Source organism: Gopherus evgoodei, chromosome 18 (genome assembly GCF_007399415.2).
Source record: "Gopherus evgoodei ecotype Sinaloan lineage chromosome 18, rGopEvg1_v1.p, whole genome shotgun sequence".
Lineage (NCBI taxonomy): Eukaryota > Metazoa > Chordata > Testudines > Testudinidae > Gopherus > Gopherus evgoodei.
The window spans coordinates 16,531,645-16,546,683 of NC_044339.1; the positions used below are offsets into that span (position 1 = coordinate 16,531,645).

Here is a 15,039-nt window from a genome sequence, read left to right on the forward strand (position 1 = left end):
CTAAAATCAACAATATAAACCTCAAATTCTTCTTGACAGTGTGAAAAGTGAAAGCATATATTGTTAAACTGAACTCCCATATCAGAATTAAAAAAAACAATTCTTGAAAGTCAACTTTTAGTTGTTTTTTTTCCTAAACTACTATAAAGGATATAAATGACTAGTAGACAGGTTTTTCCAATCACATAACATGAATCCTAAACCAATACTTAAGCAACAACCAAGAATCTAGAGCAGGGGAAGGCAACCTATGGAACGTGTGCCAAAGGCGGCACGCGAGCTGATTTTCAGTGGCACGCAAACTGCCTGGGTTCTGGCCACCAGTCCGAGGGGGGACTCTACATTTTAATGTAATTTTAAATGAAGCTTCTTAAATATTTTAAATACCGTATTTATTTTACATACCACAATAGTTTAGCTATATATTATAAATTTATAGAAAGAGACCTTCTAAAAACGTTAAAATGTTTTACTGGCATGTGAAACCTTAAATTAGAGTGAATAAATGAAGACTTGGCACATCACTTCTGAAAGGCTAATGACCCCTGATCTAGAGAAGAGTGTGTTCAGTTGTTGGATCGACCAGGTGATTACAGCTTTTTAGGTAGTGCAGCAAAGTTCCTGAAGTTACAGCACAACATTAAGACACTATGCCAAACATGAGACTCTCAGCAAATTTTTGAAGATGGCTTTACTAAAAGACAAGCAAAACAGCGCATATATTCCAGTTGTAATATTGCCCAGCAAAACAATGTCTGTGTTCTGTCTTTGTTATATAGTTCAATAGTTTCATGGCCTTCACTAAACATTTTGCAACAGAACAAGTGTGCCTAGTTAAATATTTAAAATACCAAGAAGGAAAGCTACCAGGGCTTCCTTCATACAGGATCTTAGGACATATGCACTTCAAATGACAAAGCATTTTAGCACAAATTAAGTGTTCTCCAAACAATCAACATACAAAACAGCTGTAGATACACATTCAGAACTCCAAAGCCAAAGACCAAAACCTATTCTTTCATATCTTTTTATTTTCTCAGGCCATGCTCCAGGGAGACACTGCAGTAACTGGTAGTTTTTATGATTAGACAGCTGTAAAGACTGCCTTGATTCAGTTCCCAAGGGAACTCAGTCCATATAACCACAAACACATTCATCCTAATACAGCACACTTGTTTCCTAATTTTCTTAAAACAGTATACCTTCATTAAAGCAGATCCTACAGAAAAGGCAATGGTATCCAATTTTAGAAATAATAAGCTATGCAAAATGATTGATACATATTGTATAGATACATAATACCCACCCCTAAATATATTTACAGATATGCATATTTAAAGAGTACCCTATGTCTTAAACTGAGACATGCTGTGTGGTCCTTCAATAACATTTTCAATAACATACAGCTCTTGGGCAATGTACAAGCCAGAATGATTTAATCCCCGTTGTATTAATTTAGATGGAATAAAGGGACCAAAGGTGTTAACGTAACTTAATCAATGGCCCTTTCTCTGGCCCAATCTGGTCAGGACATCCCTCAGGATTAGAATAAAAAAGGTCCAGGGACTGAGGAGATAGTGGGGGTGCCAGACATGATGGTGAAGCTTGATCAGTAGCTTTGGTTTGTTCTCCTTCAGTGTTCTTCCTTTACCCACCCAGCCCCTCCAAAAAAACCTTACTTTTAAGGATCCAAAAAGTGAGTGATGGGTAGAATAGCCCACCCCCTCATTATTTGTCCACCAATTAGGCCTAATATCCGACACACCAATTTTGGTTCATTAACTTTTGGCTCCACATATCGGTTTTTAACAAGCATAACTTCAACAGTTCTTGGATTATATCACTGTGCCATCTTTGGTTTTGACTAATCCAGTTTCTCTGGTTCTCATCCACATTTGTTATTATAGGTTGTGACATTTTATGAATTTAGCCTCACTTCTTAGAAACTGAACTCATGATGATGGTAAATTTGTAGGCCTTATCACAACAGCCCCAATCCTGCAAACACTTAGGCACTTGAAACTTTAAATCAATGGGACTGCTCATGGTAGTAAAGTTAAGCATGTGCATATTTGCAGTATCAGGGCCTTGTGCATGTCCCGAATTACTAGTATTTTTCTTACAAAAGTTTTGTTTGGAACATTAAAAAAAAGCTTCCTTTTCTCTCCATCACCAGCCACTGAAAGAATTCTTGCATAGTCAAAGGCTAAAGAAGCCAAATTAAAGGGCAACTTCTGATAATTAACTGAATTATGTGGAAAAATACTATAAAATGATGCAGACAGGCGGCCAATGACTAGCGAAATCTTTCAGTACCATCACCACTGAGAAATAGTGGATTGGAATTATGCAATCACGTTTAAAGGAGGGCACACAGAGATTACATTGAATATTAAATGCAAAAAATTCCTACTTTACCATCAATCTGCCTTGTTTGTTTGTTAACATTAATCTTTCCATCAACTGCACTATGACAAAGGCAGTCACTAGTTGATTTACATAGTTTGTAAAGGAATCCCAAATGAGGGAAAACAAAAACAAAATTCACAATTTCTGGATTCAGCAATATTAGCATTTTCTCTCTAATATCAGGGGAGGAAGGCAAGTGATGGCGAGCTGATGCACACACTTTTCTGCTGTGGACATTCTAGTCCCAAACCAATTTTTTAAAAATTATTATTTGTTGATAGTCTGTGGTAAAACCACATGAACAGATTGTATGGAATTTAAGAATGAATATGTCAGTACGTCACAGAGCCAGTAGACTTTTGATTGATAAAATATAAAACTGCATTTCAATAGCTTTTTCAGAGCATCAAAGTGTTTTACAAACATAAGCAAAGCCTAACATTGGATAGATATCCATTTAAAGATTAACTTCAGGCACAGAGAAGTTATATAACTTATCACGGTGTCACAGAAAGTTAATGGCACAACTAGGAATATAATTTAGTAATCTTGATTGCCATTAGGGTCAAAAGAGCTTCCAACCCATTTAGAAATAGAGGGACTTGACAAAAAATACATGTGGTAGTGAAGACGAGATGCCATGAAAATTTCATCCGAAGACTGATCTAGGTAGTATCAAATGTGATGATGTTTTGGAGATAGTAATAAGCCAATCTGGAGGCCTAGGAAAATGTGTATAACTCCTGCAGCAATGAGTTTCAGAGCCTGGGTCAACAGACTCAAACTTGTACAATGGTGTTAAAACAGCCACACAGATGTTCTTACTCTGGCTCTGAAACCCACTCCACTCCCCAGGTTTCAAAACCTGAGCAGGGGCATCTACACGGCTGTTTTTAGCACTGCAGTGTGAGCTCAAGTCTGTAGAATACGGGCTCTGAGAACAGCTGTCACAGGGGGCTATTTTGGCAATGAAGACATGCCCTAAGAAGCATAAAGGACAGCATGTGCAGGATTAGGACAAACACAGAGGCTCCTAATTGCACAGATAAGTACAATTTTTGAATCCTTAGTGAAACGTGAAGTGTGGAATTTTTGCTTATGGTATATTATGGTTTCCAGTATTTAACTGGAAGTCAGTTGCACCAATCAATTAAACTAATGAATAACAATTAACAATATGCATCCAATGAAGTGGGTATTCACCCACGAAAGCTCATGCTCCAATACGTCTGTTAGTCTATAAGGTGCTACTCTTTCCTGAATTAACAACAAAGTGAGTTATACCAATTAATAGATTAATCATTCCACTGTGTAAAGAGAAAGAGGCATAAGACAACCTGCCAAAGCATTTAGTTAACAATCTGGGTCCTTTCCTTGACAATAGTTAAGGACTGGTGACAGATAAAGTTCAACTCAAAAATCTCACTTCTGTAAGACTTGGGAAATAATTTACAAAGTCATTTTTGGCTTGTTTAGGGATGTTTAACTCTGGTACAGACCAGAAGTCCCACCTTTTATATGGACCACAGAGGCAGGGGAAGGGATCTCTGTACAGGGAGTGCTCCCCCATCCGCCCAACACCCATGCACCCAGACCCTCCCACCAAACTTCACCCCCCCACACACACAGAATCCAACCTCCACAGATGAGCCCCATTCTCCCTGCACCACCCCGATGAGCCACCCACATCCAGAACCCCACCCCACCGAGCCCCAACCAGCTGCATCTGGACCCCTGCACTGAGGTCCCCACACCCATACCCCTCTGCTGAGCCCAAATCCCCTTCACCTGGTTCAACAAGGACAAGAGCAGAGTCCTGCACTTAGGATGGAAGAATCTCATGCACTGCTACAGACTAGGGACCGAATGGCTAGGCAGCAGTTGTGCAGAAAAGGACCGAGGGGTTACAGTGGACGAGAAGCTGGATATGAGCTGACAGTGTGTCCCTGTTGCCAAGAAGGCTAATGGCATTTTAGGATGTATAAGTAGGAGCATTGCCAGCAGATCGAGGGACATGATCATTCCCCTCCATTCGACACTGGTGAGGCCTCATCTGAAGTACTGTGTCCAGCTTTGGGCTCCACACTACAAGAAGGATGTGGAAAAATTGGAAAGAATCCAGTGGAGGGCAACAAAAATTATTAGGGGACTGGAGCACATGACTTATGAGGAGATGCTGAGGGAACTGGGATTGTTTATTCTGCAGAAGAGAAGAATGAGGAGGGATTTTATAACTCCTGTCAAATGCCTGAAAGGGGGTTCCAAAGAGGATGGATCTAGACTGTTCTCGGTGGTAGCAGATGACAGAATAAGAAGCAATGGTCTCAAGTTGCAGGGGGGGAGATTTAGGACAAACTTTTTCACTAGGAGGGTGGTGAAGCACTGGAATGGGTTACCTAGGGAGGTGGTGGAATCTCCTTCCTTAGAGGTTTTTATGGCCAGGCTTGACAAAACCCTGGCTGGGATGATTTAGTTGGGAACTGGTCCTGCTTTGAGCAGGGGATTGGACTAGATGACCCCCTGAGGTTCCTTCCATCCCTGATATTCTATTACCCCCCTGCAGAGTCCCATTACCATTGCACCCAGAACCCCCTCCAACAAGCCCCTGTGCATCCAGATTCCCCCCGTACCTGGATCCCCCACTGAGCTGCCCACACCCAGACTGTCCCACATAGAACGCTCTCAACCAACATCTTAACCCCACACACACTAAGTCCCTCCACACTTGGATCCTACCTTGCTGAATCTGCCTGACCACACCTAGTGCACCTGACACAGAGGGGCAGGGCCCAGGGGTGTTTCAGGGGCAGGTCCAGTCCTTGCGCTGTGCCTCACCAATGAGTCTGTGTCCAGGACGGAGTGGGCTGGAGGGGGAGCTGCACAGTTATCTCCCACCTCTGTGCAGCCAGTGGCCTGTACTCCTCAGTACCATGCTGAAGTCTCCACATTTATTTGACAAATAAAATTTGCAGAAAGCTCACAGAAGTAAAAGACTGTTACAGAGGGGCTTGGTCGTCAGACCATCAGAAATGCCTCCAGGGCCAGAAAACTTCTATAAGCACTGGTTCTGGCTCAGAAATTGGAAAAAAAACAGATTCCTAATTTTTCAGCAAATGTAATGCTGAAGAACCCAGCTTTCTAAGCATTTTTATGCTTCGGTCCTTACTGTGAAGTAAAAGCAACATAAAGCTAAGACTGGCAGGGTGTGGAGATCAAGAAAAAGACTTTTTCCTTGCAACTTTTATTTTGAGTAAATATTTGCCAACCACTACATATTATTTTATCCCATAATTCATTCATATAATCTAAGAGGTGTATTTATTTCCTCAGCCTCAAGGAGCTGAGGCAGTAACTTGCAAAACCTTGTAGAGTAAGATACCAAACATACCCAAATGAGTGAAGAATTGGGGCAAGTGTAACTGCAAAAGGTTCTGATTTTTGTTTTGTACATTTAATAGAAGGATTAGATTAACTATTCCTGCATTACAGCTCCAATGAAAATCTGAGTTCTGAATTTCAATTTCGCCTCAAACAAAGAGGGGCATGGTCTAGTGGACCTGAACATGGGACTAATACCAGTTCTAACACAAGTTTACCTTGAAGAAGTCACAATCTTTCTGCTTCAGCTTCCACCCACCTCCCACAACCTGTAAAACGTGAATAAAGTTTACCTACCTCCCATATCTATTGGAACAATTAGCTAATGATTGTAAAGTACTATGTAAGTGTTACCATAAGCATTATAGTCATTTTCACTGAAAAGTGATAACAGGGAAATATGCGTCTCCTGTTCCTGATTAATTCATGTAATGTGCTGACTCATTCCCCGCCCCAGAGAGTTTACAATCTGCCAAAATACAAAATTAGATGAACAGTGGAAGAAAGAGATACAATATACAAGCAAGTGATCGTAGTGACATCCTGTTATTTCCACATTTTAAAAAAAGTTTTAATAAAATTTGTATTCTACTAATAAACACAAATATAACATTTTCTCCCTTTCCAGCAAGCCAATAAAACTGCATTTATTGATATCAGAAACACGTGGTGGGTGAAGTAATATCTCTTATTGGACCAACTTCTCTGGGTGAGAGGGGCAAGCTTTTGAGTTTACACAGAACTCTTCTTCAAGGTGACTTAACTGATGTGTCAGTATAATGTATTAGTATAAATTTCAAGCACTGCTGAGCCTATCGGAGGAGGAGACATTGACAGATTTTTAAACTTATCCCTATTTATTAGCAAGAAGAAAAAACAAACATACAAGGACTTTAATTACACTATTTCTTAATAGTATATTAAGGATGAACAAGAATTATGAGTACGTGTAGAGGAATGAAGCAGCACTGATAAAGTCTCCATACATTTTGAAACGATCATGTTTTAAATTAGGATAGTGAACTATTCCCTTCCCTATGTCCTCTCTCATAGCTTCCACTCCACTCAAATCCTCACCCCCGAAATTGTTCTGTCCCTTTAATCTGCATATTTTATCAAACCTTAAAGAGTGGCATGAAAGAAACTCCTTCCTGCTCCTCCTACAAAGGGCACCTCTAAAAACCTCTTTTCCCACATGGCATTTAAGCAATGAAAGTTATACCCAACTTCATGTGTTTGCAGTATTACAACATTGTGCACTGTATGGATTTGTATCTTTAAGGACCTGATCCTGCATGCTGGAGCATAACCTCAACTCCTACGGCATTCATTGAGAGAAGCAGCAGCTCAGAAGCTTAGAGGATCAGATCCTCAACTCTGATGAAGAAATTCATATTTGATACAATTTACCCAATGTACAGCACCATGTACATCTTTCTAAGGCACTATATAATTAAAATAGGTTTTAGGTAAGGGTGTTATCTGGATTGAATACATGTGCCATTTAATCAAAGGATAAGATTATTTTATTAAGTGAATACAGATAAGGAAGCATTACTACTATTTTCTATTCTATTTATAATGTACTAATGTGCTTTAGAAATGTATTGAACCGTGCGGAGAGAGAGCCTGCTAAGTTGATACATAGAGAGAAGTACTCAATTACAAATACTGCATAGCAAACCTAAGATAATTTTAATTTGACATTTTACAAGTTCCTTTGAGTTGGTGATGAAAGTATCACAAAACCAGCCAAAGAGTGACTTAAGGAAGTTTTAATGAAATATCTTTTTAAGTAGTAAACCTCATTCAAACCACAAATGGATATATATCCCTGACTGCAAAGATAGATTGCAGTTTCAGAGCAATTTCTATTCATCAGAGAGCAAGCTATACAAAAGAAAATGGAAACAAATTAGGAAATGTGTGTCCAATAGAAAAAAAAGCAGGTTTCCTAACTACAAAAATAAAATAAAATAAAATAAAATAAATGAGTTGGAAATATTCACATCTAGAAAGAGAGCAGAATTTAGGCCAACAGGCCTTTTACTCATGTAGACTAATATTAGGTGTTTAAAATCCTATGAACATAATCAAATTTCTGCACTTAAATGCTGTTAATTATACAATACATTTCTATATAAATACTTTGTTTTCTTATATTGTACTGTGCAGTCCATAGGCAATAACAGGAAACTCCAAGCATTAAAAGGTTTCCACTGACCCTGCAAGAACATCCTCCAAAAATTTTTAAGAACATTAGTTTTATGTCCCTAAAGAAACTCCGCAGAAGCTGCACTTGTTAGAAAACATTTAATTATCTTACAGTCTGTTCTGAGATCCTCCTGTCTTTGATTTGGGGTTCCCTCCAGGGCTGGCGCTACCATTTAGGCAGCCTAGGCAATCGCCCAGGGCGCCAGAATAATTGGTGGGCGCTGTTTTGCCGGAGGGGGCGGCAGGCGGCTCCGGTGAAGCTGCCGCAGTGGTGCCTGCGGAGGGTCCGCCAGTCCGCAGCTCCGGTGGAGCTACCGCAGTCGTGCCTGCAGACGGTCGGCTCCTCATGCGACTCCAGTGGACCGCCCGCTGGCATGACTGCGGCAGCTCCACCGGAGCCACGGAGCACTGGACCCTCTGCAAGCACCACTGCGGCAGCTCCACCGGAGCCACAGGACCAGCGGGCGAGGCGGCGAAATTGCCGTGCGCCTAGGGCACTCAAACCCCTAGCGCCGGTCCTGGTTCCCTCTCCCCCAACTCCTTTTTCCCCCACTTTTATAGTCTCACCTACAAATGCTCCACATTGCAGCAATAATACTGCGAGCAACACAGTTTGAATGGGGGAAGACAATTCTCTCTGGTAAGCAGCTCCTTTAGAATCTTGTCCATGCTCCTTAGGCATCCAGAGAGTCAGAGTTCAATAATGCCACGTACTCCCTCCCTCCCTCGGCAAAGCATACTGCCTCCACATAACAGTCTTTGCCTGCCATTGTTGGTCTGAGGAATGCCACACCAGAAGTTAAATCCAGGTTCCCCATGTGACACAAGAGCATTACTAGTAGGTTAACAATCTGGTTTGAGGAAGGCAATAGACATTTCTCGGTGCACGGATTATGATCTATGAATAAAATGACTTCTGTGCCATCACCCAATACTATACAGCTGAAACACATCCAACCAGGTTCTTCTTACCATGTATGCTAACTCTAAGTGGAGCTGTGCGAAAGATCTGGTATCAAGTCCAGCTCTGCTCCTATTATTTAAGGAAGCCTGAACCTTCCTTTTGGATTATATTACTATCAAGCTATTAATGTACCTCAATGTCACAATTTGTTCCATACTTCATTTTTGTAAGGTGTGTAGAACGGGAAGTTGGATCCTTTGCATGATGGTTGACTTAAAACTGACAACAATGTAACAAATTGTATCTATCTACTCTGTAAAACACTACAGACCTTTGTTAAATAAAGCCACATGTATCCTTGTAAAACTGTCCCTATAAAGAACTTGCCAGAACTAGAAAAATTATTTGAACGCCTGTATATCTATTTTCTCAGTTATAGGCAAGCTCTTTCAGTATATTATAAACACTGCAGCTATGCACTGCATCCACAATTCCTACGCTTGGTAAGAAAAAAAAAAGTGAAAAGCTATTACTAAGTTCAAAATTCTCTCTGGAAGCCAGGAGACCTTATTCCAATGACTTTTTTCCCTTGGTAACATATTTCTAACCTCAGGAGCTATTTAAGGGTTACCTCACTATGTAAATACAGACTAGAAAAGCAAACACAAAACTTGGGTAAATTTCACTTTTGCCCCACTTCTACAAAAGCAGGAAACTTCCTGCTCACTCAGAAAGAATCATCAGCGTAGAAGATTTATGTCTAGTTTATTTCATACCTGAATTCTTTGGTGCTTCCGAGGGCTGGTGAAGCAGACAAACTGCGGGTCTTAGCCCGACCCCGGATAGGGTTAGCACAGCTCCAATCCTGATCATCATGACATGCTGAGCAATGAAAAGCACATTCAGAGCTCTCATCATCTTTACTGATACAAAGGTTTTCTTGTTCAGTCTCCATGGTGGAAGTAAAGGAACTTCAGCTGGGGGAAAATACAGCTTCCTTTGGGGAAAAAAGAAGTAAGATTTTACTTTACTTCAAATTTTGGAGAGTAACAAACCACAAATTAAATGGACACTATCTAAGCTCATAGACATAGAATATGACACACACTTCTCAAGCTATTCTTGAAGAGATTCCCATCCTGTGGGGAATTTCAGTGCTCTGGCAAATCACAAGAAAGAAATGGGCAATAGGATGGAGAGATCGAGTGAAGTGCATGTGTGTTAATGATGCCAGTTACCTGGGTTGTTTAGGGCCACTTTCAGCTGCAATTTTAAGACCATTACAATCCTATTTTAAAGAGTTGATAACCACTTTCTGTTATAAAAGGAATACTGGACAAAAGCCAAACATCATTCTTAGAAGTAATATATCAAAATCTGCAATTACTGTCGTATACCTGGATTCATCCTCATCAGGTAAGCGGGACAGATAGGCATTCCTAAGTTGCCATGTATAATACACTTGGAGCATTTTTAGTAACTGTGAATCCAGACAACGGGAAACAAGGCATCATATTATGCAGTCCAATACTTTTTTCTACTAAAGCAACTTCATTAACTTGATATCTCTGTGACCAACAACAAAGCTGCAGAGAAAATGAACAAGAACTAAAAAAATTTGGTTAAGCGGTTCCAGAACACTGAACTACAGTGGAAGGAATGGACCTGCTCAAGTAAAAAAATTAAAACATTTTGAGAGAATTTGGATAGTTTACTGAAATGATAACAAAAAAAAAATGTGGTTAGTTTGGGATCTCTGTTCTTCTTGTTGCTCCCACCACTTCCAGCAATGTAACTTCAGGCATAGCTCCTGTCAGAGACTAAGCAACGGGCAGAATGTCAGGAACATCATTGCAGTGGACCTGAAAAAGGAACTCTTTAAGTGGACTTTCTTCCTTAAAACTCTATTTAGAGAAGATGGGGCCCTGCCAGGCATACAAGTCTCAAGTCTGAGCATATAGTTTTACATGGGGTAGATTTCTAGCCTTTAAAAAAAACAAAAACAAAAAACCATGAATTTTAAGACGACAAAACCGGCATTGATGCCAACTCTACTGAACACAAGAAGAAAGTAAGAAATAATCCTGCACTGCCAGGGAAATAAATGGATAAAATGATCTACTAGGTCTTTCCCACCTTCAAGATCTATAAGTCTACCAGTCTGTTAACAGAACTTCCTCCTGAAAGTCTGCTACAATATCAATATATATTTTCAGTCAGATATGGTAGATAACGAGTTACATACGAGTAGCTTCTCTACATAAAACATTATACAGATCCTCCTTAGAGAATGTAAGATAACAATGGAATAAGCCAACTCATTTTAAGTCCTTGAAATGTTTACTTTCCCCACAAACGTTAAGAATCTAAGTTTGTGCGAATCCATATCTGAATACAGCTGATGAAGAATCCTTCTCTATATATAAACAGCAAACAAATTTCAGTTTAAAAAGGGAACCTAATCTAAGGATAAACAGTGATTACAATAATTAAGCTTGGATTAATATTTTGTACTTACTCTTTAATAAGAGAAAATAGGTTATCTTGCTATAACATTTGAAGGATTGCACTTTTACAACTGTATCTCCTTTTGAACAGATTTCCTAGTACATACTGTGAAGAATGTAATAGTATGGGATATCAATCAGGAAAAACAAACTAGGGAGGTAAAATATTAAACAGTAAGCATTAGTCTTATCAGCTAACCTACCCTAACTATTAACCCCCAGCCTCTCTCCCTTTAATTGGTTAACCAGTTAAACGATATAATTGTAAGCATTTAAACGGTTAACTTTTAAAACAATATTTACATCTCTATGGTAAACAAATATGCTAATAATAGTAAATTGCAGTGATATAGCTGTTCTGATCCCAGGATATTAGAGAAACAAGGTGGGTGAGGTAATATCTTTCTTTCACCAACACAAGTTGATCCAATAAGACAAGCTTTCGAACATGCACAGAGCCCTTCTTCGGGTGTAGGAAAGGTACTCGGAGTATATTTTCACACAACTTGTCTTTCTAACGATAGTAATGATACTTTGCCATCCTAAAGCACAGTGGTCTCCAACCTTTTTAAGCACAAGATCACTTTTTGAATTTAAGTGCAACCTAGGATCTACCTCAAAGAAAATGTAGAAATAACAGTAATCACATAAACCCAAACACCTTTGCCCCGCCCCATCCTCAAGGCCCTGCTCTGCCTCTTCTCCAAGGCCACGCCCCGCTCACTTCATCCCGCTGCCTGTCGCTTGCTCTCCCCCATCCTCACTGGACTAGGACAGGGGTTTGGGGTGTGGGCTCTGGGCTGGGGCTGAGGGGTTCAGAGTGCGGGAGAGGCTCTGGGCTGAGCCTGGGGAGGGGTGCAGGCTCTGGGAGGGCGCTCATGGCTGGGGCAGGGAGTTGGGATGCAGGGAGACTCAGGACTGGGGCAGGAGGTCGAGGAACAGGAAGGGGTTCAGGGTTGGGGCAGGGGTTTGGGGTGCATTCTCTGGCCAGGCACCACTTACCTCAGGTGGATCCCAGGCAGCACCACAGCAGGACTAAGGCAGGCTTGCATTGGCCACACGCTGCTCCCGGAAATGGCCAGCACGTCCCTGCGGCCCCACACTGCCCGAGCGCTGACTCCGCAGCTCCCATTGGCAGAGAACTACAGTCAATGGGAGCTGTAGGAGAACAGCCCCCTGCCCACCCCAGGGGCTGCAGGGACATGCTAGCCACTTCCGGGAGCTGCACATGGAGCCCCCTGGTCCTGCTTATCTCAGATGGCTTCTGGGCAGTCGCGCAGCTGGGCTAAGGCAGATTCCCTTCCTACCCTTGCCCTGTGACTATGGAAGGGCCAGCTTGTCTGACAGCAGCTCCGGGGGCGGGGAGGCGGCAGAGCAGAAGGCTCCACACACTGCCCCTATCTGCAGGCACCGCCCCCACAGCTCCCTTTGGCCATAGTTCCCCATTCCCAGCCCATGGGAGCTGTGGGGGCGGTGCCTGCAAGCAAGGGCAGCACCTGGAGAACCCCTTTCCCCCTCCACACCTGGAGCAGCTGTTGGACATGCCAGTCACTTCTGGGAGTGGCGCCAAGCCAGGGCAGGAAGGGAGCCTCTGCCTTAGCCCTGCTCTGCCACTGGATTGTTAGCAGCTGATCTCCCGGTTTGGCTGCAGGAGGGTTGGCATGACAATCCTAGACTGAAACTGAGATCAGCTGTCAGAGGCTCCAGATCGACCAGTCAGTCAAGATCTACAGGTTGGTGACCACTGCTATAGCAACTTTCCAATGGTTTCAAAGTACATTACAAATATTAAGCCTCACAGCACCCTATTTTAAGATACAGGGATTGCCTCTAGCATAGAATACTGTTTCAAAAACATCACTGGTTTATTACTGACTCAGATGGAAATGACATCTACTGAATGACCAACCACCACTTCCTTCATTCCTGACATGAATTACGTCCCCATTCCATAAGGACACAACTACAAACATAGATACAATTTATAAATTGATAACTTATGCATGCCAGTAATGTCCTTCATTTTTCCAAGATACAAACGTTTAGTGGCTTAGAGTCACCTATGAACTTGAGCTTGGAAATACTCATTTCAACATACTTCTGACTTTTCTCATATCTAGGAATTTCAAAAGAAGGGCCTGGCTTTTAGATAGACTAAGAGCACAATGGCATACTAATGTGTGAGCCAATTACTTGATTTGTACACACAACTACTGTGATGATACATATACATACACACACACAAAAGATTCAGAGTTTGGCTCATATGTACATTAATACTACAGAAATTACTTTTTTACATGGAAAATTATGCATCTAAGCTCTTGTTTGTACCATGGTTTTATACAATTTCCGAAAGGGAGAACTAGCTGCTTCTGAACTAATCAAAATACAATTCACTTAACAATTATCTAAGTTTAAGGAAATAAGCCACTTTAAATATTAGATATTAAATGCCTAAAATAAAATATGAAAGGGGTATATCAACATATTAGTATTTTAAATGTGATGTGCTAAAAAAACCCTTATTCAGTTTATTTCGGTCCATTCATCACCTTTTAAAGTAGTTATTACAGTATTCTTCAAAGAGTCATTTGTTTGTCACAGGTGTTAGTGACACCAAACATCTGCTGATCTAATCATGGACAGTATTCTAAATTATGTAAAATAACCTTCCCACAGCAAATGCCAGGAAGTTTCCATTTTAAATTTTATCTTATGACTTGCATATAAAGTATAACCAAGATTATATTTCAGTTTAGATGGTCACCAAGAAAGCCCTACAGAAAGTTAGAAAAACAGAATTCTATTTCTGTCTATGCCTAGTGGTGCTTTTGAAGTGTATGTGATCCCAGTACACTGCATCTATGAATCAACTTAGCATTTTAAGACAATCCAATGCCTCAACTACCCTCTACTTCTACCTCTTTGGTGTTTAAGGAATTATTGGTCTATCAGTAAGTCTTTGAAGTGGATTCCTGTGTTCTTCTAAGCTAATATCAGCCAAACTTGAAATAACTATAGCAAGTCAAGTGCCTTTAGTGCTAAGTGACCAATATGTTTCATTTCTTATGTGGAGCAAAAGCCAAATACTGGTGACAGCTCGAGAGCAACTAAAATGACAATCACCCAAGAAGTCTAATTTTTTTTAATTCATGTGAAATTGTTTTTATGATTGTTGTTCAGCACTCCTAGTGATTTCACCAGGGAGCTTTATAAATAAATTTATTATTAATTACTGAGTATTTATTTTGGCAGCTTGAATACTGTATCATTAGTAAGATCCATTCATTCTAATGAAAGTGTTCAATTCTTATATTAAATTCACCTAAAAAAGCATCAGGCAATGACACGTCAAGTTTTCACAGCTATTTCACTGTAACAATATCAAAGGGGGAAAAAAGTCTGGACTTTTAAATTCAAAATTATTTATTCTTTGTATTATCATAGTGCCTAGAAGACCCAGTTATGGGTCAGAACCTCTTATGCTAAGTGCTAAACAAATACAGAACATAAAAAAAAAAAAAAACGATAGTCCCTAATCCAAAGGGTTTACAATCTAAGTAAAAAGACAAGAAATTGATACAGATGGAGGAGAACAAGGAAACAATGAAATGGTATTGGTCA

The 15,039-nt window shown here is 40.6% G+C and overlaps 1 protein-coding gene across 4 annotated transcripts in view; it reads right to left on the reverse strand.

The window, feature by feature from the left end:
• Positions 1-15,039, reverse strand: part of NADK (NAD kinase) — a 49,001-nt gene that overhangs the window by 31,142 nt on the left and 2,820 nt on the right. For all 4 annotated transcript variants that reach the window (XM_030537678.1, XM_030537676.1, XM_030537675.1 and 1 more), the window contains exon 2: positions 9,682-9,902. In XM_030537678.1, coding sequence (XP_030393538.1) covers positions 9,682-9,860 — 179 coding nt within the window. In that variant the 5' untranslated portion in view covers positions 9,861-9,902. The remainder of the gene's footprint in view (positions 1-9,681; positions 9,903-15,039) is intronic.